The sequence below is a fragment of the Microtus ochrogaster genome, unplaced genomic scaffold (genome assembly GCF_000317375.1).
Source record: "Microtus ochrogaster isolate Prairie Vole_2 unplaced genomic scaffold, MicOch1.0 UNK69, whole genome shotgun sequence".
In the NCBI taxonomy this organism is placed as follows: Eukaryota; Metazoa; Chordata; class Mammalia; order Rodentia; family Cricetidae; genus Microtus; species Microtus ochrogaster.
The window spans coordinates 267,308-287,287 of record NW_004949167.1 but is presented as its reverse complement, the minus strand read 5'-3'; the positions used below and the strand labels follow the sequence as shown (position 1 = coordinate 287,287).

Genomic DNA, 19,980 nt, shown 5'->3' with positions numbered 1-19,980 from the left:
GAGGGCACCAGACCTCATTACAGATGGTTGTGAGCCACCATGTGGTTGCCGGGAATTGAACTCAGGACCTTTGGAAGGGCAGGCAATGCTCTTAACCACTGAGCCATCTCTCCAGCCCCTCTCATAATTATTTTTGTGTCTGTTTCTGTTATGTCAGTGCGAGTACTTTAAGGGAATGAGACCATCTCATTATCCTGTTTCTCAGGGGCCGACACCGGAAGAGCAGTGTATGTTAATGGTAAACAAACCAAGTGCAACTTCAGGTTTTTCAAACTATAAATGTCATTGTGTACATGAAGGTGACTAAAGATGTGGACTCCCTATGCAGGAAATTAGAAGGGCAATCAGGGCCTGCCCTACCTTGGCTTCGGTTAACTCTTACATCTCTACCTAGAGACACCTGACTCCACCCAGTTTAACTCTTACTTTGGTAACATTTGCATCATATATTATGATTTTAAATGCTCCACTCAAAATTTGAGGAAGCGAGCACTGGTTAAAGAGCCAGCGTCTTAGTTGGGTATGCTGGCATATACTTGTAGTCTTAGCCTCTCAGGACAGTGGTGAGATGATGGCTTGAGTGCATGAGTTCAGAACCAGCATGGGGAATAAAAAGGAGAATATGGGAGAGTGTGGAGGGAAGAAAGGGAAGGGAAAATGATATAATTATAATCTCAGAAACAAAATAAATAAACAAAAAGATCTTGATTTTCTTCTTCCCCCGCTTTTCTATTAAGTAGCTTTGAAGACAAGAAAGCAACATGTAATGCTGGATCACAGGAAGATTAGTCATAATTTCTGTTTGCAAGCAGCTGAGAGTGTGGTAAGGATGTTTGCAGACTGTAATGCAATGGACTAATACTAAAGTAAATGTGAATAAACACAGTGATAGCGCAAAGGAAAGAAGAAGCAATCGTGAGCTAGCCTAGCTATTGTGGGTCAGTTAGGCGATTCTTCCCCACACTGGGAAAACTGGTACAAAGCCACCAGGAGGGAAAGTGTTAAAAAGAAAATCAGAGTATTGCTAGGCAGCTAGTTAGATGTTGGCTGGCTTAAAGATCACTGGGAACTGACTCCTTCATAATCGGCAGCTATAAAATGAGGGTCTGAAACTTCAGGATTTTGATTACTAGTCAAAAGAACTGGATCTGGGACTGGAGAGATGGCCTAGCAGTTAGGAGCTTTCACTGCTTTTCCAGAGGAAGTGGCTTCACATCCTAGCACTCATGTCAAGTGGCTCACAACCACTTGTGACTCTAGTTCCAGGGGCAACCGATGCCTCTTTAAAAAAGAAAAAAAGAAAGAGGAGTTGGGAGGGGATGATCTGAGTCTATGCCTGGCCCTCAGTGGGGAAATGACATTTTATTCTGCAGGAGAAAAACTGCTATTTAGCTGTAGGCTTTCTGGTGAAGAATAAAGAGTTATCATTGCCTTTTATCTAAACACCTGGATAGGAAGGTGCCCTCAAGACAGATCTGATGTGGTTTGTCCTTCTGTATATGTGTTGCTTTTATTGGTTAATGAATAAATCTGTTTTGGCCAATGGTTTAGCAGACTAAAGTCAGGTGGGAAATCCAAACAGAGATAAATATATAGAGAGTAGGCAGAGTCGGAGAGACTCCATGTAGCTACCAAAGGAGAAGGATGGGACGCCGGAACCTTATTGGTAGGTTACAGCCTTGTGATAATACACAGATTAATAGAAATAGGTTAATTTAAGATGTAAGAGCTAGCTAGGAGTATGCCTAAGCTACTGGCCAGCAGTGTTGTAATTAATGTAGTTTCTATGTGACTATTCCCGTTTGGGTGGCCGGGAAACAAAGGCATAGTCTGTTTACACATAGCAGTTTTAGAAGTAGTATAAAGCCTACCTAAAATTGTAGCTCTCTAGTCATTGTTCCCTCTCTGAGGGTGTTCTGCTGTGCAATGGGCCCTCTAGCCACTGTCCACTCTCCCTTTGAGAGTGGACCACTTTACCTGTAAGAGAGTCCAATGATCTTCTATATTACATTCTATGTGTCTTATCTCTCCCTCTTTTTTAATTTGCTTGCTTTTGAGACAGGGTCTCACTATGTAGCCTTGGTTGACCTGGAACTTGCTATATGTAGCCCACTTTAGCCTCCTGCCATTGCCTTCTGAGTGCTGGGATTAAAGGTGTGTTCCACCATGCTCAGTCTTGTCTAAATTCTTTCAACAGAGATCATGAGGATTGGGGAACCAAGGGGAAACTAGAACAAAATCCTGCTCATGGAATTATATGATTTCAAAGATGGATACTTTGTTGTTTTTTGAGGTATGTGTGTGTGTGTATTTTACACTGTGTGGTCCAGGCTGCTTTTTCTGTTGTAATCCTCTTGCTTCAGCCTCCTGAGTGCTGAGATTATAGGCTTGAGCCACTATACCTGGGCTTTTTGTTTTTAATGACATGACCCAGGTTAGCTCTGAAACTGACTTAGCCTCCGGATATACACACTATTGCTGGAAGTTCTATTCCATTTCCAGACTGCTCTGACTTTGGCCTCTGATTCCTTAAATTTCTCTGGCCCTTCCTTTTTCCCTAAGGAAGCTAGTAAGGTAAAGGCAGAAAGCAGGACACGCATGTCCGGACCACAGAGTTTGGCAGGGAGAAGGCTGCCATGGGCAGTCCTGGCTTGTCTCAGGCTGACTCCTGTACCTGACATTTCCATGTAGCTGTCATCATTCAGGCGGCAGGCTTCAGTCAAAGTGAGAAACAGGCAGCCAATGGGATCCAGGGGATGGCCCACCCAACCCTCCAGATTTGTGATGGTTGTGGTTCCTCTCTGCAACAGCTCTGGAAATAAGCAGGTTCCAAGTGTTAGACAGACAGACGTGGGAATTGCACTTTTCTTCTGCTTTGGTTTCCTAATCAGTATCATTCAAGCCTTGACCAGAAAGTCAAAGAAAAGCTCCCCTTATTGTCATGTTTTTGCTTGATTGGCCTGATTACAAGCTCACCAGCCAGCTCTAATTTAGACTGATTGCTGGCAGTGTATATATGGAGACAGCTTTACAGTTTTAAAAACATCTTCTCCAGTCTTAATGGGCCTTCCACCTGCCCTGTGAAAGGCAGACATCATTGTCCCTATTTTACAAATAATAAAGCTGAGATTCACAGGAATAGCGTGAGGCATGCCACTTAGCAGGTAGATTACTTAGAATTCTCAAGCCCATGGTCCTGAATGAAAATTAGGTTCTGGGTCGTTTTATCTCCCAAGGATCCTTACCATCCTCAGATCCCAACATGTCAGAGGATTCCTAATCACTATACCTTTCTTCTGGTGTTTGTAGATCTCTAGCTGCCGCTGCTGCTGCAACCTCAGAGTATTAATGATGGCCACCGTGAGTCTGAGAGCCTCTTTTGGATACCCATGAGATCGCAGCGCATCAACCCGAGCACAGGCTGTAGGCACATGCTCTATCAGGCAGGAAGAAAATATTTTGGTTGAGTTCAAATCAGGAAAGCCCATGTTTGACAGACAAAGAGAGTCTATATTCAGTCTAGTTTCTCAGATTCAACTTGGTATCACTTTGTAACAGGAACTGTGTTTTTATCTTTAAGAATATGAAATTTATATATGTGGCTAGAGATAGCCTGAAAAGGTAGAACACAGAGACCTGCTGGCCCCTGACTCCCGAGTGTGCCACCATGCCCAGTTTCTTTTTCCTTCCTTCCTTCCTTCCTTTCTTTTTTTTGAGACAGGATTTTCTCTGTGGCCCTGGCTTTACTGGAACTCCCTCCATAGACAAGGCTGGCCTTGAACTCAGAGAGATCTGCCCGCCTCTGCTTCCCGAGTGCTAGGATTAAAAGTGTGCATCATCACACCCAGCATTATTAACTTCTTAAAGTAGGGGAATGATCCCAGCAAGTCTTTCATTTCACTTTATCATTTACTCCAGAACTAAAATTAAAAATTATACAAATAACTGGGACTGGGAAGTGGAAGCAGGAAGATCACTGGGCTTGTTGGCTAGCCAGTCTAACTGAATTGGTAAGCTCCAGATTTAGGGACAGACTCTCTCAAAATATAAGGTGGAAAGAGATTGAGGAAGACGCCTGATGTCCACTTCTGTCCTTGACATGCACAGCTACACATCTGAATACATAAACACACACACGAACATGCACACACATAAAATAATGCACATTTAAAGATATAAATAAGCAAAAATACAAAATAAAATAACTACTCTTTACAGTTTCATGTATATTTATCCAGAGTTTCCAATTTTTAAAACAAATTTGGTATAATTATTGTTTTGCAGCTTAATAGTACATCATAAATATTTTTGTGGCATTAAATATGCTTATATAACATTCAATATAAATACATGTCATTCTACTGACTGTGTTCATCTACTGATTAATCAAATTGGACAAAGAAGTAGTTCCCAATTCCCATCTGTACATTATTTATTTATGTACTATAATGAACCCCTTAGCCTGCTTGCTTGCTTGATCTATCTGTCTGTCTGTCTGTCCGTTCGTCCATTCATCCAGCCAGCTGGGTTTTGAAACAGAGTCTCACTCTAACTGATCTAGAGTGTAACCCTAACTGATCTAGAACTTGCTACATAGACCATACTTTCATTAAACTCACAGAGATCCACCTGTGTCTGCCTTCTAAATTCTGAGGTTAAGATATACATCACCACACCAGGCTCCTAAGTTGTATTTTAAAGTAAATGTTCTCTAATAAAATTAAAGACAAACTGACTGTAAACCAGACAACTATTGCAGAAGTTTAAACTAGATGAAACAGCTCTATGTTATTATAAAGGAGGCTAGGAAGATGAGACAGAGAAAATGAAGACAGCCTGGTGATGAACACAGACTTCATCCACATTACCAGTACAGTACAGAGTAACTGGTTTCAAACATATTATTTTTTATGTGTGTGTGTTCATGTGTATGTACATGCATGATCATATATGTGGAGTCCAGAGAACAATCTTGGGCATTACTCCTCCGGCATTAACCACCTCTTAAAAATTTTACATGTTATTTATTATTATTGTGTGTGCCTATGAGTGTGAGAGCAAGCATGTGTCTGCTGCAGACTGCATGTGGAAATCAAAGGATAAATTTCAGGAGTGGGTTCTCTCCTTCCACTATAGGTTCCAGCAATCAAACTCAGGTCATCAGCTTGTGCAGCAAACATTTTTACTCACAGAGTCATTTTGCTGTATTTTTGTTTTGGGGGTGGTGGTGGTGTGGGATTCGAGACAAGGTTTCTTTTGTTGATTTTTAAAAAATTTTTTGAGACAGGGTTTCTTTGTGCAGCTTTGGAGGCTGTCCTGGAACTCGCTCTGTAGACCAGACTGGCAGAGATCTTCCTGCCTCTGCTTTCTGAGTGCTGGGATTAAAGGCATGTGCCACCATCAACCAGCGCTGACTATGTTTTTAAAGACAAGGTCTTTCACTGGCCTGTAACTAGCCATTAACACTAGGCTAGCCTGGCTAGCAAGCTTTGGGGATGTGCTGTCTCTGCCTTCCCAGTACTGGGACTGTAAGTACACACTACAATGCCTGGATTATTTTATATGGGCTCTGGGGATCGAACTCTGATGCTTACTGACCTGCTACATCCTCAGTTCCCATAGTGCTTTTCAAGCAGAACATAACTTCAGAGCAGGATATAATGTTGCTCAGTAACAGATGACTGCAAGTGTGTGAACTGATAGCTAGTGGCTTCGTTATTGCTCTTCAATATCTATCAACTGCTTTATCTTCTTTCAAAGCTTAGGGAAAGGATACAAATTTCTACCTGAGATTGCTATATCTCACTTGAGCAAACATACAAATGAAGCAGGCCTCAAATAAATGACCTGGGTTGGTAGTAAACGCTCCAAAAGAGCTATATAGACTCTAAGTTGTAGCTAGTGTTGCTGGGACCTAGACTGCTGGCTCATGTGGGCCTGGTGCCGGTGGGATTGGGCCCTGAAATTCTCGGAGCACAGAGGCTAGACTTACCTAGCCACAGTGGCTGGCCGTGGGAATTAAAAAGTAGTCGCTCGTTTTCCCGCTGGCAGGCTGGCGCAGTATAGATATCACTGCTGATTATTCGCTGCAGGTGGCTGTCCTGCCAGTGCAGTTCACGGCCCTCAATGGCTCTAGTGAAGACTGTTCGTCTTGGTCTGGATAAAGAGTCTGGGGGAGGAGAAAGAAAGGCTGAATAATCTAATACCCCGTCTTCTTTAGAAGGGAGGTTGGCCAGAAGAACCATCTGGATATCCTGTCTGTCTGGACGTTCTGTCAGTCTGGACATTTGTGTTGTCCCCTTAAATAAACCTTTTGTACATCTCTGTCCGCTATCAAAAAACCCTTATACAGAGGTCTGTGAATTCCTTCCTCTTTGAATAGCCTTCTACTGGGATTCAGAGCAACATGAAGCTTGAAGGGACATTTGTGATCTGCCCCTCAATAGTCAGGATATAAGCTGTTTCCATAGCATCAGAGAAAGAGAGAGGCAGCGAGATAATGCCCTAACTAATCGTAACTTGTTCCATTTGCAGCATGGCCCTTACCACACTAAGGGCTTCTGTGATATTCGTACCAGAAACTGGAAAACTACTCAGGAGCCCAACACAGGAAGCTCACAAGTTTGAGGCTAGCTTGGGTGATATTACACTGTTTTAACAAACAAACAATACCCCCTGCCTCAGGTGCCCTAAAAATCAAAAACAAGTAAAAATTTACACATAAAACCAATAAAGGCCGAGGAAGACGTAAAGCCGTCTGCATTTGGGATCTTTATCTCTGTCCGTCAGCTTATAGTTTGTTCTCTACAGAAAGAGCTGGCGCTGATAAGACTTTCTCCTGGAAAGCTGACCAAGCCACCTCCCTTCAGGAAAAGGCTGCAGGGAAAGCAACACACAAAGTAAGCTCAAATCATGACAGTCCCTGTCTGTATCTCTCCTATTTTATATCTTCTAATAATACTGAGTCTGTCCCAAAGTTAGTCTGCTCTCAACACAGCTTGCACTTTACCCGTTTCATCTTGTCCATTCCCACATGGCTGAAATTATAGGCATGTACTCTACACTCAGCTCTGAATTACGTTTCCTAACTCTCATAGCTCAGAGAAAGGCAGCCAGAAAGGTATGTGGAGTCCTAAGAGTGTTTTTTTCTTTTGTTTAAGGATGGACACACATAACAGTGGGCTTGTATAACTCATGGAGTGGGGAAAAGTTTGGGTGTAGAAGAGATGGGAGATCATCACTAAAGCAGTATCATAGATAAAGGAAAAGGAATAAGATTTAGGGAATAAGAGAAGGAAGGGTTTGGGCCAGGTGGTGGTAAAGCACTAATCTCAGCACTCAGGAGGCAGACAGATTTCTATGAGTTCAAGGCCAGCCAGGGCTACACAGAGAAGCCCTGTCTCGAAAAGCCAAGAAAGAGAGTGAGAGAGAGAGAAAGAGAGAGAGAGAGAGAGAAAAGGGATGGGGGAGAGACAGAGAGAGAACTGTCCGGACTTAGAAGTACAAACACAAAGGAGGAGGCTGGGATTAAAGGCGTGCACCACCACTACCTGGTTTTTTTTTTATGCATTTTATGTATATGAGTGTTCTATTTACAGAAGGCATCAGATCCTATTATAAATGGTTGTGAGCCATCATGTAGTTACTGAGAATTGAGCTTAGGACCTCTGGGAGAGCAATCAGTGCTGAGTTGTCTCTTCAGGCCTCCTAAAATGAGGTCTTCTCAAACAAAACAATTCAGCAACAACAAAGACTGGGCTGTGTATGGAAAAGAATTAGGTAACAAGAAGAACCAACACAAATGAGAAATTCCAGAGTGGGGAGTGTGCTTGTATATATTTGATCCTCTATGCCAGTGATGACTTCCGGTGTTGTGTAGGTTAGATGAGTGCCAGGAATGGGTAGCTTAATGAAGTGACAAGATTATAGTTTCTTCATGGCTCATTAACGTAGTTATCTTAAGTACACTGGCAACTAATTACAGTACAGTAGATGATGGCCAAACAAAAACAATTACTTAAGTGATTTCTACCTTGAGGCTGAAAAATACCGACAGCTATTACTTAAGAAAAGAGAACATATGTAAGATCTGACCAAATGACCTACCAATAAGACTTGATGAACAAGTGGTCAGCATTAAAAGACCTGATTTAGAAGGAATAATGTGGATGTAGACGTTTGCTATTAAGTTACACCCATAGAACAGTGGGCTCAAAAGACAGGGTATACATAGTACATAATACTACTTTACTACTTTGCCTTAAAATGGGACAGGAATCTTGTTAATAACTTGGGAGAATGTATTTGTTTTTTGGTTTTTGAGACAGGGTTTCTCTGTGTAGCCCTGGCTGTCCTGGAACTCACTCTACGTCCGTAGATCAGGCTCCCTCTGCCTCATGAGTACAGCGATAAGATGTTCTTATAAAAATGTACTTTATAAAAATTTGAGGAAAACAGGGAGAAACAAGAGTAAGAAAGGACTGGTAAGGACACTACACACAGAGATCTGTCCACTTGCCTCTACCTCCAGGATGCCGGGAATTCAGGACTGAGACATATCACTGGCCTGAGGACAATCTTTACAACTTTTGTTTAGCTTTCAGTAGGCTCCTGTCTCTCTTTTAAAGCAGGTTTCTGAACTAACTGAACACAGAGCTCCTGCAGGTTAGAGGAGAGTCAGACAGAGAGCATGAGGACTTCACGCTGGGCACTGCAGACACCCTTAATGTGGAAAAAGAGAGCAGCCTCAGGTAGAAGACAAACACACTTATTTAAGATTTAGTATGTTGAGATGAGTAAAAAGAAAAGCTTTTCTTATTTAAGATGATAATTTTGATAGAAAAAAAAACAAGAAAAGAAGGAGGAGGGGGAAGAAGAAGGCAGTTGCCTGGTCACTATTGCTCTGGTGTTTTGTCCTCCAGCTTTTGAAGTTCTAAACACAAAGGTACTTGGCTCACCTGGGCTGTGACTGGCACTCTGGGAAAGTGCATTGGTAATGTTGGGCAGTTCATGCCCATAGTTTCCATCTTCCAGGGGACAGATATCCAGGTCGTTCCACTTCTGTAGTTGCTGTAGCCAACAGGATTTTTCTTCCAGTTTGCAGTGTGGGTTTAAAATAATGCATACCCATAAGGCCCCTAAAAAACAGAGCAGTCTACATTCTTAGTATCTGGGAGTAATACGCGTGCCTGTGCTTCAGTCCTCGGCATCCAAACAGCCCAAATGCTCTCAAAGCAAAAAGCAAATAACCCAGCCGGGCGGTGGTGGCACTCGCCTTTAATCCCAGCACTTGGGAGGCAGAGGCAGGCGGATCTCTGTGAGTTCGAGACCAGCCTGGTCTACAAGAGCTAGTTCCAGGACAGGCTCCAAAAACCACAGAAACTCTGTCTCGAAAAACCAAAAAAAAAAAAAAAAAAAAAAAAAAAAAAAAAAAAGCAAATAACCCATCAGTTCCTTCTCTCTCATACATGTCAAAAATACATACATATATACACATACATATATTAGATATAAATATGAATATAGTTACTAAGATTTTCAGAATTAGCTGAGGGACTAAAACTTGGGAAACTCTAAGCCAAATGAGTCTTTAGTTTTTATCGGATAGTGTGGCCACAGCAATGTAAAAGTAGCCCAACAACAGGTGAATAGACCCTGTCTTTAGGAGCTGTCTGGTAGGAGAGATGGATAAATAAGCATAATGCCATGTGAATATAATGTGCTAAATTAAGATATGTTCAGGGTATAGAGCTGGGGAGATAACTCAGTGGTTAGAGTGCTTGCTTTCCAAATGTTCAGATCTCCAGGGCCCACATAAAAGCTAGATGCAGTGGCATGTGCCTGAAATCCATGTATTGCCATAGTGAGATTAGAGATGGAGACAGGAGGATCTCCAGAAGCTTGAGAGTCAGCTAGACTGGCCTGTGTGACAAAGTTCCAGACCAATGAGAGACCCTACCTCAAATAAGTGGAAGGTGCCTAAGGACCAACAGGTTGTCCTCTGGCCTTTTCATGTATGCCATACACACTTGTACACACACACACACACACACACACACACACACACACACACACAATGTATTCAGGGTATAATAGCACATAAGAAAAAGGCAGTTAACACAAGGTCAAGGTTGGTAGAGGGGTGTTCAGAAAAGTTCCATATTTTGGGTAGTTGAATTTTTTGGCCTCTAAGTTCCTCAATTATTAAACTAAGACCATAAAAACCTATTTTATTAGGATAGTAGGAGAATTACATGAAATAAAATTTATAAAAGATCTAGTCTGATATATTATTACAGAACAAATCTTAGTATTTCTTTTTTTAAAAAATATTTATTTATTCATTATGTATACAGTATTCTGTCTGTGTGTATGCCTGAAGGCCAGAAGAGGGCACCAGACCCCATTACAGATGGTTGTGAGCCACCATGTGGTTGCTGGGAATTGAACTCAGGACCTTTGGAAGAACAGGCAGTGCTCTTAACCTCTGAGCCATCTCTCCAGCCCCTTAGTATTTCTTTTTTCAAAGAAAAATGATTTACTTTGGACTTGGATTTTAGAACTGCTGATCGAATTAGTGATGCCTTAAAACACTACTTTTTTTTTCCAGTTCTTTTCTGTCACTGTGGAGAACATCATATATTCCAAAGAACCTTGGGTACTATTTCTTTGCACACTTCGCTCTCCTTTCCAAGGAAAGACTTGTTATTCTCAGGTCAGGATTGGCTATGCTGCTGTGCCAGGTATTTTCTCAGTCTCCAGTTAGCAATAAGCAGAAATGAAGTAACCTTTCCCCCAGCAGTGTCTTCCTAAATTAAATTGCTCAGACTAGTTGACCTTGAACTCACCTCCCTCTGACTTATGCTTCCACTGCTAGAATTAGAGCTACCATACCCAGTTACTTAATGCTTCTTAATTTAATCATGGATGGGAATTTCACAGCCTTTTTCTAAAAGATAGTTTTATTATTATTTGCTTATGCATGCATGTGCATATGTCTGTGTTTGTGTGTGAGGTTAGAGGCATCCATCCCCTCGGAGCTGGAGTCATAGACAGTTATGAGCTGCTTGACATGGGTGTTGAAAACTGAACTCAGTCCTCACAAAAATAATACATGTTCTTAACCGCCGTCTCCAGCCCCAGACTTCATAACCTCTAAAGTAAAACAGAATGTTTTTCTTAAATAGGAATGTTTCAAAGGGCACCTAGCCTCATGAAAGTTTACTTATAGTGGCTCAACTCTTATTTTTTTTTTTTAAAGACTTAGTTATTTATTATACAATTTTCTGTCTACATGCATGCCTACAGGCCAGAAGAGGGCACCAGATCTCATTACAGATGGTTGTGAGCCACCATGTGGTTGCTGGGAGTTGAACTCAGGATCTCTGGAAGAACAGTCAGTGCTCTTAACCACTGAGCCATCCCTCCAGCCCTCAACTCTTATTTTTTAAAGGAATTTTAAATTATGCTTGTTTATATTTATTTTTTACTTTTTGAGACAAGTTCTGATCTTACAGTCCTGGCTGGGCTAGAACTTTATATGTAGACCAGAATGGCCCTAAAGGACAGAGACTAGTTTAGGGACTAAAATGCCTGGTTCTCCATGAAGCTCTTAATGAGTAGAGAAAAAGAGAGCTCCTCACACCTGAGTGGTCTGGCTAGGCATACCCCAGAGAGCAGGCTTGGAGAAAGCAACAAAAGTGGGGCTAAGGGTTCGTTGTGGTGTTTGTGTTCACCAAGGAGCTAGGGTGATCCTGAACTCCTGCCAGGTGCTGAGACTACAGGTGTGTGCCAGCACGCCTGCTTTATGCAGTGCTGGTTGAACTTTGGGTCTCATACATGCTAGGAGAGTATTCTACTAGCTGAGCTATGTCCTCAGAACCTGAGTTAAGGATTTGGAGAGCCAGGTTGTCCCATGCAACTGAAGCCGAGTGAAGAGGGTTCTTTCAGCGATGGCTCCTATGTGGGTAACATGAAATAGAATCCTTAACAGGAAAGCACAGTGAGAACAGGAAGCGTCTGCTGAACCTGAAATGTTCCTGAGTGAGAATAGCAAGACTCACACAAAACTCACAGCAAATGCTCTCTAAGGGAGATCTCAGAGGGTAGACTGATAGGATAGAGGACTTGTGAGGGATAGGGACTTACCCAGCTCATCCCAGAGCTGCCTGCACTTGTCTGTCATGCTTGTTCCTTGCTGCCTCCAGAGTGTGAGGCGGGGATCAGCCATGAACTGCTCAGTTATAAGTGTCAGCATCCTGGCTCCATTGGAATCTCTCATACGAAGCATCTCTCGGACCTGACATATAAGGAGGGGCAAGTAATTGGTAACTGCAGAGCACAGCAAGAGAGAAGGTGAGGGATGCAGAACAGGTTGAGAAGATGATGTAGTTGCATAGTGTAACAGACAGAAAGAAAGCCTCTCAACTCTGCAAGTGAAATTCCTACACGTATCAAGAAAGCCTGTTATATATAATGAGATACCTCTTTAAACACACCAGGACAGCTGGAAGAAAAAGATAACAACAGTATTGGCCTGGATGTAAAGAAATCAAAACCCACATACTGTTGGTGGGACTATAAAATGAGGCAGCAACCTTGAAGAATCATCTCTGTAGAACTTGTACAAGAATGTTAATAGCAACCGTTTTTCAGAGTAGTCAAAAAGTGGAAGCAATCCAAGTGTCTATGAACAGACAAAGGGTAAATAAAACAGATTGTTACTTAACTATAAAGATGAACCTTTAAATAAGCAGGCTTAGATGTGAAAAAAGTCATACACACACACACACACACACACACACAAACACACACACACACATTTTTATTATTTGAAAGTCCAGAATAGAGATGGTTATAGACACAGAAAGTAGACAAGAGGTTACTGAGAGCTGGGGGTGGGTAGGCAAATATGGAGGATAAGAGAGATAAGTTAGTGTGAGATGAGCTGTTATCTGCTCCAGTTACTCTGCGCTAAGTCAAACATGACCTTTAGGCTGTGCGTTGCCCTGACTTGCTCCATTTATAAAACAGCCTTTGATTCTCGCTAAAGTTCAAATGCTAATGCAGAAGAGCTCCCCCTCTTGCTTGTGCAGGTAAATAACTACCATCTGCCTAGCACAACTCATGAAAAATATTATCACTATGAACTTATCAAATCAAATCAAGAACACATGGAATGCATCAAAACCATGTCAAAAAAAGCAGGTTTGTGAGCTTATTGAACATAGACCAACAGATGATGCAGTCTCCTTACCTGGTCATATAAAAGGAAGGACACCCCCTCTACTGAGGAATGGTACATTTACACAATAGAGTATTACTCAGCTGTGAAAAACAAGGATACTGGGAAATTTGAAGGTAAATGGATGGACTAGGAAAAAAAATCACCCTGAGTGAGGTAGCGCAGACTGATAAAGACAAACAAGGAGTGTACTCACTCGTAGTGGATACTAGCTGTAAAATAGAGATAACTGTGCTACAGTCCACATACTCACTCACAGTAGATACTAGCTGTAAAATAGAGATAACTGTGCTACAGTCCACAGACCCAGAGACTAGGTAATAAGCAGCATTCAAAAGTGGAACACAGATCTCCCTGGGAAGGGAAAATAGAAGAGATTTCATGAGTAGACGGAGGGCAGGTGGTTGAGAACATGATCGATCGGGTTTGGGGGTAAAGAGGGGTTGAGTGTTGAGGGAGACTGCTGGGAGAGGGGGCATTTTGGGGTTGGCCAGCAGCCTGGTGCAGGGGACTCTCCCAGGAATTGATGGGGAGGACCCCAGCTTAGACTCCTAGGAATAGTGGATAAATAGCCTGAACTGGTCGTGTCCTGTGACCAGATTGGTGCCTGGCCCAGTTGTCATCGGAGAGGTTTCATCCAGCAACTGATGGAGGCAGACGTAGAAACTCACAGTCAAGCATTAGGCAGAGTTCAGGAATCCTTTGGAGGAGGAGGAGAAAGGAGTGTAGAAGCCAGAGGGGTCAAGGACACCATGGGAAGGCTCACACAACCAACTAACCTGGGCTCATAGGGGCTCACAGAGACTGAACCAACAACCAAGGAGTCTACATGAGATTGATCTAGGCACTCTGCATATATGTTACAGTTGTGTAGTTTGGTCCTCTTATGGGACTCCTAACAGTGAGAACAGGGGCTATCTCTGAATCTTTTACTGGCTTTTGGGACCCTACTCCTCATACTGGGTCACCTTGCTCAGACTTAATACATGGGGAGGTACTTAGTCTTACTGCAACTTGATATGCCATGTTTTATTGATACTCATAGGAGACTTGCCCTTTTCTGGATGGAGACAGAAGAGGAGGAGATTGGAGGATGGGAGGGGAAATGGGGGAGAGGGACTGGGAGGGGAAAATGGGAGGGGGAGGCTGTAGCCAGGATGTACAATAAATAGATGAATAAAAATAAATAAAAGGGACACTTAACAATGGGGTAGAGAGGCACCTGTCAACTTCTCAGCGAGCCAACTGGCACAAAGTAATTGGTAGGTGAGAGTCTGGACTGTCTCTGGGACTTCAGTCAGCATGGTCCCTCTGCTTGACAGTGCCTGCTTAGACTTCTTTTCTTCCAATCTGGCTCTTCATCTTGAACCAGTTGGAACCTGCCCTGCAACTCAGAACAGTTCTGTGACTGGGCTTTCATGTCAATATCTTCACATATGTGTACATGTACATGCACGTGTGTGTGTCTCTGTGTGTGTTTGTGTGGAAGTTAGAGGATGACCTTGAGTGTTGTTCCTTAGGTGCACTTCATCTTCTGTTTGAGATAGCCAGCAACTCTGCTAAGTAGGCTAAGCTGGCCAATGAACTCCAGAGTTTCAGCATTTCATCTTCTGTTTTACCAGCATTGCAGGGGACTGACTGCAGGTGCAGTTTACAAACTGAACCATCTTTCCATCCCCTTATGTTAATATTTATCTGACCCCCTTGGGTGACTCTCTTTGCACGTGTCTGTTCTCTCATCTTGACTTCAGAGAGGCCTCACTGACATCTGTAGCTCAATCTTTTTGTAGTAACCCCTTAAGAGTTAGCGTATCTGCTTCTCCCAACAGAAGCATGCATGAATGCATACATACATATATACATAATAGATAGGTAGATTATAGATAAGCAGATAGGTGATAGAGTGTGTATGTGTATAACACTCGGATGATGTATAATGTGATCTTAAAATTAATATCAGTAATTAAGGTTGGAATAAAATAAACTGTGGGGTCAGCCAGATGGCTTAGCACATAAAGATACTTGGCCCTTAAGCCTGGTGACTGAGTTCAATCCCTGGAACCAAGGAACAGGGGGAAAACAGAACTGATTTCATATAGTTATGCTCTGAGCACTACATTCATGTAGTCACAAGATCCCCCCCCCAAAGAAATTTTGAATTAAAGAAACCATGCAACTCTAATGTGAAATCAGGACTAGTTGGTAAATCAAAACCAACAAAATTGACATCACTTGTGAATTTATTGTTTTTCCATAGATTTGATGTCGTGGAAAGATAAATACCCGATTTCTGAAGCAGCTCACTTCTGATAAATAGGTAAATGCATGAAGTTTCTTTCTGAGGTGATGAGAATGTTAATTGTGGTGATGACTCTATTCTATCTGTGACTGTACCAACCCCACAAAAAACCCACTGAACTGTACACAAGTCTTGTACATGCTACTGCTGACCTGCATCTCCAGCCAAATTTGTACTGATTATATGCGTAAACGATATAGTATATATATTATATCCCAGTAAAGGTGCTAACGAGGAGAGGGAGAAAAATACAACAACAAAACCAACCCAGCCTGTCTGGCACGAGTGTCTCAAGTTTCAAAATAGTCTGTTCTGGAACACTGTTGAAACGCTAGTCTCTGGAGCTTCATCGGGCACCTTTGGGTGCACAGCAGAGAGTTCTCCAGCTCATTTCAGAGAGTACAGCAGAAAGACAGACTACCAGAGGGAGGTAGTTGGGCGCGATGGACTAGCCTGCTCATGAGGGTTTTGCTTATCCTCTCCTGCTAGGTTTTAAGTACTCAGTACAGCTAGGTAAAGTAAGCTAGGTACACCAGAAGGTAGAAGTGTGGTGAGCCGGGTTTACTTTTTTGTTTCTTACCTTGGAAAACATTGAATTGAGCTGCTTTCCAGAGCCATAGTAACCCCCCTGGGAGAGAAAAAGCTTCACTTGTTCTTTCACCTGTTCTTCATCCAAGTGCCAGCAGTTCTCGTCATCAATACTGGCCCCAGCAGTGGGGTCAGGCGCACCTGTGAGGAACAGGAATGGTGTGATGAGTGCTCTGGATCCCCATGGCACACACTCAGCCGGGAGGCACATGTGAACATACAGACGAGATAGTTAGTGCTTTGGCAACTGTGTGGGACATCAGAAATGTAAGATCCACTCTAGTTTTAGGTTCAAACGAGTCACAGTTGTGGCCTTCTAAGGTCTAGGACCACTGAAAAGGCTGGAATATTCTAGTGGGTGGTGGCGGCACATGCCTTTAGTCCCAGAACTTGGGAGGCAGAGGCAGATGGACTGGATGTCTGGTCTACAGAGCACATTCCAGGATAGCCAGGACTACACAGAGAAACCCTGTCTTGAAGAACAAAACAAAACCCAAAAGAAAGAAAAGGAAAAGAGGAGAGAGAGTTAGAGAGAGAGAGAGAGATATACAAACCTGCTATTATTAAATATACCTGTGGCCTCTGTCCTTTATTTCATAGCATACAATTATTTTTTAAAAAAAGATTTTCATTTTATGTGTTTGGGTGTTTTGGCTGCATGTCTGTCTATGCATCACAAATATACAGTGCTTGCAGAGGCCAGAAAGGGGCATCAAATCCTCTGGAGCTAGTTATATCTGGTTGTTAGCTGCCACGGGGGTGCTGGTCAAACCCAGGTACTCTGTAAATATTAGTACTCTTATTTGCTCAGCCAACTCTCCAGGCGTGACATACAACTTTAAAGTCCTTGGAATTTTCAAAGTGGTGCCTTTCTGGGTGCTAATGAGTTGCTGGTGACAGTCAAGACAAGCTAGACAGCTTCAGGATTGGCACTGCTCATCCAGGCAGAGATCTGGGACATTCAGTCTCATGTGTCAACCTCTAATGAGGAGAAATAGAGTCCTGAAGGTTAAATTGCTCACCAATGGCCAATGATTTAAACAATCATTATGTAATGACACTTCCACAAAACCCAATAGCACAGAATTTGTAGAGCACCCAAATAGTAGAACATGGGGGAGGGTTCTCCAGAGAAGCATACGTGGATAAGGTATGGAAGCACAGCCTCTTGTAAGATGTGCTTTGCCCTATGTATTTTTCAGTTGTACCTTTGGTAATATTATAATGAACCTGCTTATGTAAGAAAAATGTTTCCCCGATTCTGTGATCTGCCCCAGCAAATTAACTGAATATCAGGAAAGGAGTGTGGGAACCTCGGTTTATGGTCAGTCTGCCAGCTAGCTAAAAGTGAAAGCAACCTGGGGCATGTGACTAGCATCTGAAGTAGGGCAGAAGTAACAGTTCTAGAGATTGTGCCTTCAACATGTGGGCCTTATTCCCCTTCCAGGTAGTTAGTATCAGAGATGAATTATATTATAGGGCATGTTTGTGTCTACTGTGGAACTACTTGGTTGGTGTGAAGAGAAAGTAAACCCTGCACAGCTGGTCACAGAGGCCTTCTGTGCTGTATTCTGAGGATTTGGTAGGAGAAACTTAGTTTATTTCTCCTCTGCATCTTCAAAACATAGGAGGAAAAATCATAACATTTCCTTCCCCCCTAGAAAAGAGATATTTATTATTTTGCTTTGCTCCTCTGTGAAGTTCAAATCTGTATTAATATACATATATCATTTTTAAAACTAAAAATACTTTCTTAGAACATAAAACTGTATTTTTAGCTAGGCATGGTGGTACATAATCTCTAGTCCCTAGCACTCAGGAGGTAGAAACAGAAGGATCAGGAGTTCAAATCCATCTTTGATTATATAGTGAATTTAAGGACTGCCCAGGTCATATGAGACATCTTAAAAAATAAACATGTATGTGTTATGTTGTATTTCACCACAAAACTATTTCCTAAAGCGTAATAGAGCTATAGATGTGATATGATTTCATAAACCTGTATTCGAGTTCCCTTCATATCTGGGCTTACCTCAGCAAAACTACTCTAAACACAGCTGGGGTTATTAACACAGACCTCTTCCCTGAATGTCTGTTGGCTCCTTGCTCATATTTCAATCCCTAGCTAAATTCAGATAACTCATTTATTAGCACAGTGCTGGTGACTGTTAATACAATTATTTTGGACATACTTTTGGGATGTTTTGGAACCAAGTCGGTAGCTCAGCAGAGAAGGAACTGAGATAAACTAGAAAAAGCCAAGGACTGGGTCTAAGGACTGAGGAAAGAATAACAATAGTGGTCTAGCAGCAGAAGGCAGAGGCATCGGATCAACAGGGGATGAAAAAGCAGACTTAGGAATCTGCCCTAAGAAGAAAGCTGGCCTTAATCAACCGGCTGCAAATATGGAAGGCAATCATCTCTCAGAATTGGAGGAGATATGAAGAAAAGCAGAGAGCACCTTGGATCCAAATGGTCATAGCAGTTGTGGAAGAAATTAGGCATTACAAAATATCTAGTACATGTCCTACAGAATAACCTGCTAGGATAGGGCTGGGCCATTGAAAATCTTTAAAGTTATTAATAATCAAATTTCACCCCAAATGTTTCCTGGTCTGCTACTGGGTAGTTATAACAAAGAAAAGAAAAAAAAAAATAAAAGAAAAGAGAGTATGAAAACGTTTTGGTAAGATACAAGAGAAAATCGGTGTGCATGTTAAGACTATATAGTCATCTGAAAAAAGCTAAGAGGCCCCACAAAGGGGTGTGTGTGTGCATGTGTGTGTGATGGGATCTTCCTATGTTGGTAAGACTGGTCTCAATTCCATGATGCAGACAATGTTGGCTTTCAACTCTGAATCCTCCTTCCCTGGCTTCCCAAGTATTGGAATTGCAGGTGTGTAGCACCATGCCCAGAACTACAGAATATTTTATAAGACAGTTTCATTTGTTTTTAAAGAAAGATTCACTTATTTATTAATGTAGATGGGTGCAATGTCTACATGTATGTCTGAAGAAGGCATCAGACTCAATGGGACTACAGTTATAGATGGTTGTGAGTTGCCATGTGGTTTCTGGGAATTGAACCTGGGTCCTTTAGAGTGCAGACAGTGCCCTTAACCACTGAGTCATCTCTCCAACCCCAACAGTTTCATTTTTTAAACAAACATTTAGCCAGATGCAGCGACACATGCCTTTACTTCCATCAACTTTTGAGGCTAGGGAAGGAGGATCCCTTTGTTCAAGAATTCTGGCTAGCTTGAGCAATACAGTGAGATCTTATTTCAAAAACAAAATAAAACAAAACAGAGCAAGCCAAAAAATTAATATTTATCAAGAGCCTAATATGGAGTAGAATTAATGTCAAATACTGAATATTTGGTGATAAACAAAACTGATACAGTCCCTGTCCTCTTTGGAGGCTTTGGACTAGCTGGAGAGAAAGGGGATACACAAATAATCATATGCATATTTTTCCCGTTACTGAACCCAGAGCCTTGTACATACTAGCAATAACTACTTTCCCAGTTCTTCACACACACACACACACACTTTCATGCGGAAAGAGAGGCTGCAATAGGCTTAAAAAATACCCGGGAAGAGCGAATGGGAGTCTGCCTGGCACAGAGTAAGGGAAATACTGAGTGTATTTTTTGTTCAAAGACAGCATGAAGTCATAAACTACACTGTAATTAAAACAACTGTAATAGGAGAAGGGAAGAAGACATTCCCTCAAGGGAATATCATGTAAAATGTAGGCAATAGCTAGTTGTGCACTGTTTTGTAGACTAAAGAAATGTGGACTTTTCCCTAATAATAATAGGCGACCAATGAAGGATTTTATTTTTTT

General features: G+C 42.1%; 1 protein-coding gene across 1 annotated transcript in view; it reads right to left on the bottom strand.

Moving 5' to 3' along the window:
• Positions 1-19,980, bottom strand: part of Zswim5 (zinc finger SWIM-type containing 5) — a 108,817-nt gene that overhangs the window by 11,490 nt on the left and 77,347 nt on the right. Inside the window, exons 3-8 of the mRNA XM_005370027.3 lie at positions 16,123-16,271; positions 12,148-12,298; positions 8,958-9,137; positions 5,993-6,169; positions 3,290-3,436; positions 2,675-2,812 (exon numbers count right to left, since the gene is read on the bottom strand). Of these exons, the coding sequence (XP_005370084.1) occupies positions 2,675-2,812; positions 3,290-3,436; positions 5,993-6,169; positions 8,958-9,137; positions 12,148-12,298; positions 16,123-16,271 (942 nt within the window). The remainder of the gene's footprint in view (positions 1-2,674; positions 2,813-3,289; positions 3,437-5,992; positions 6,170-8,957; positions 9,138-12,147; positions 12,299-16,122; positions 16,272-19,980) is intronic.